General features: G+C 56.8%; 1 protein-coding gene across 1 annotated transcript in view; it reads right to left on the bottom strand.

Annotated features, from left to right (window-relative positions):
- The window catches only part of PSPC1 (paraspeckle component 1), a 40,158-nt gene extending 39,906 nt beyond the window's left edge, over positions 1-252 (bottom strand). Inside the window, exon 1 of the mRNA XM_010282162.1 lies at positions 16-252. Coding sequence (XP_010280464.1) covers positions 16-252 — 237 coding nt within the window. The remainder of the gene's footprint in view (positions 1-15) is intronic.
- Positions 253-257: the final 5 nt, after the last annotated feature.

A 257-nucleotide genomic window follows, 5' to 3' on the forward strand; every position in this document is an offset into this window, starting at 1 on the left:
CGCGCGAATCCTCACCAGGCGAATGAAGCCAAAGCCACGGTCCCGATTGATGAAGACCTCACTAGGCTCCCCGTAGCGCTCGAATAGGCGCTTGAAATCTTCCTCGGTGATATCAGTAGGCAGATTCCCCACGAACAGCCGGCAGCGCTGCGTGTAGCTCTTCTCGCCAGGTTTGAGAAAGCTTTTGATATCGATGGTGAACCCAACGTCCTGCTCTTCATCTCCACCTTCTTTGCCCGGCACCAGCGCCATGGCCG

This window comes from Phaethon lepturus, unplaced genomic scaffold (genome assembly GCF_000687285.1).
Source record: "Phaethon lepturus isolate BGI_N335 unplaced genomic scaffold, ASM68728v1 scaffold12192, whole genome shotgun sequence".
Classification (NCBI taxonomy): domain Eukaryota; kingdom Metazoa; phylum Chordata; class Aves; order Phaethontiformes; family Phaethontidae; genus Phaethon; species Phaethon lepturus.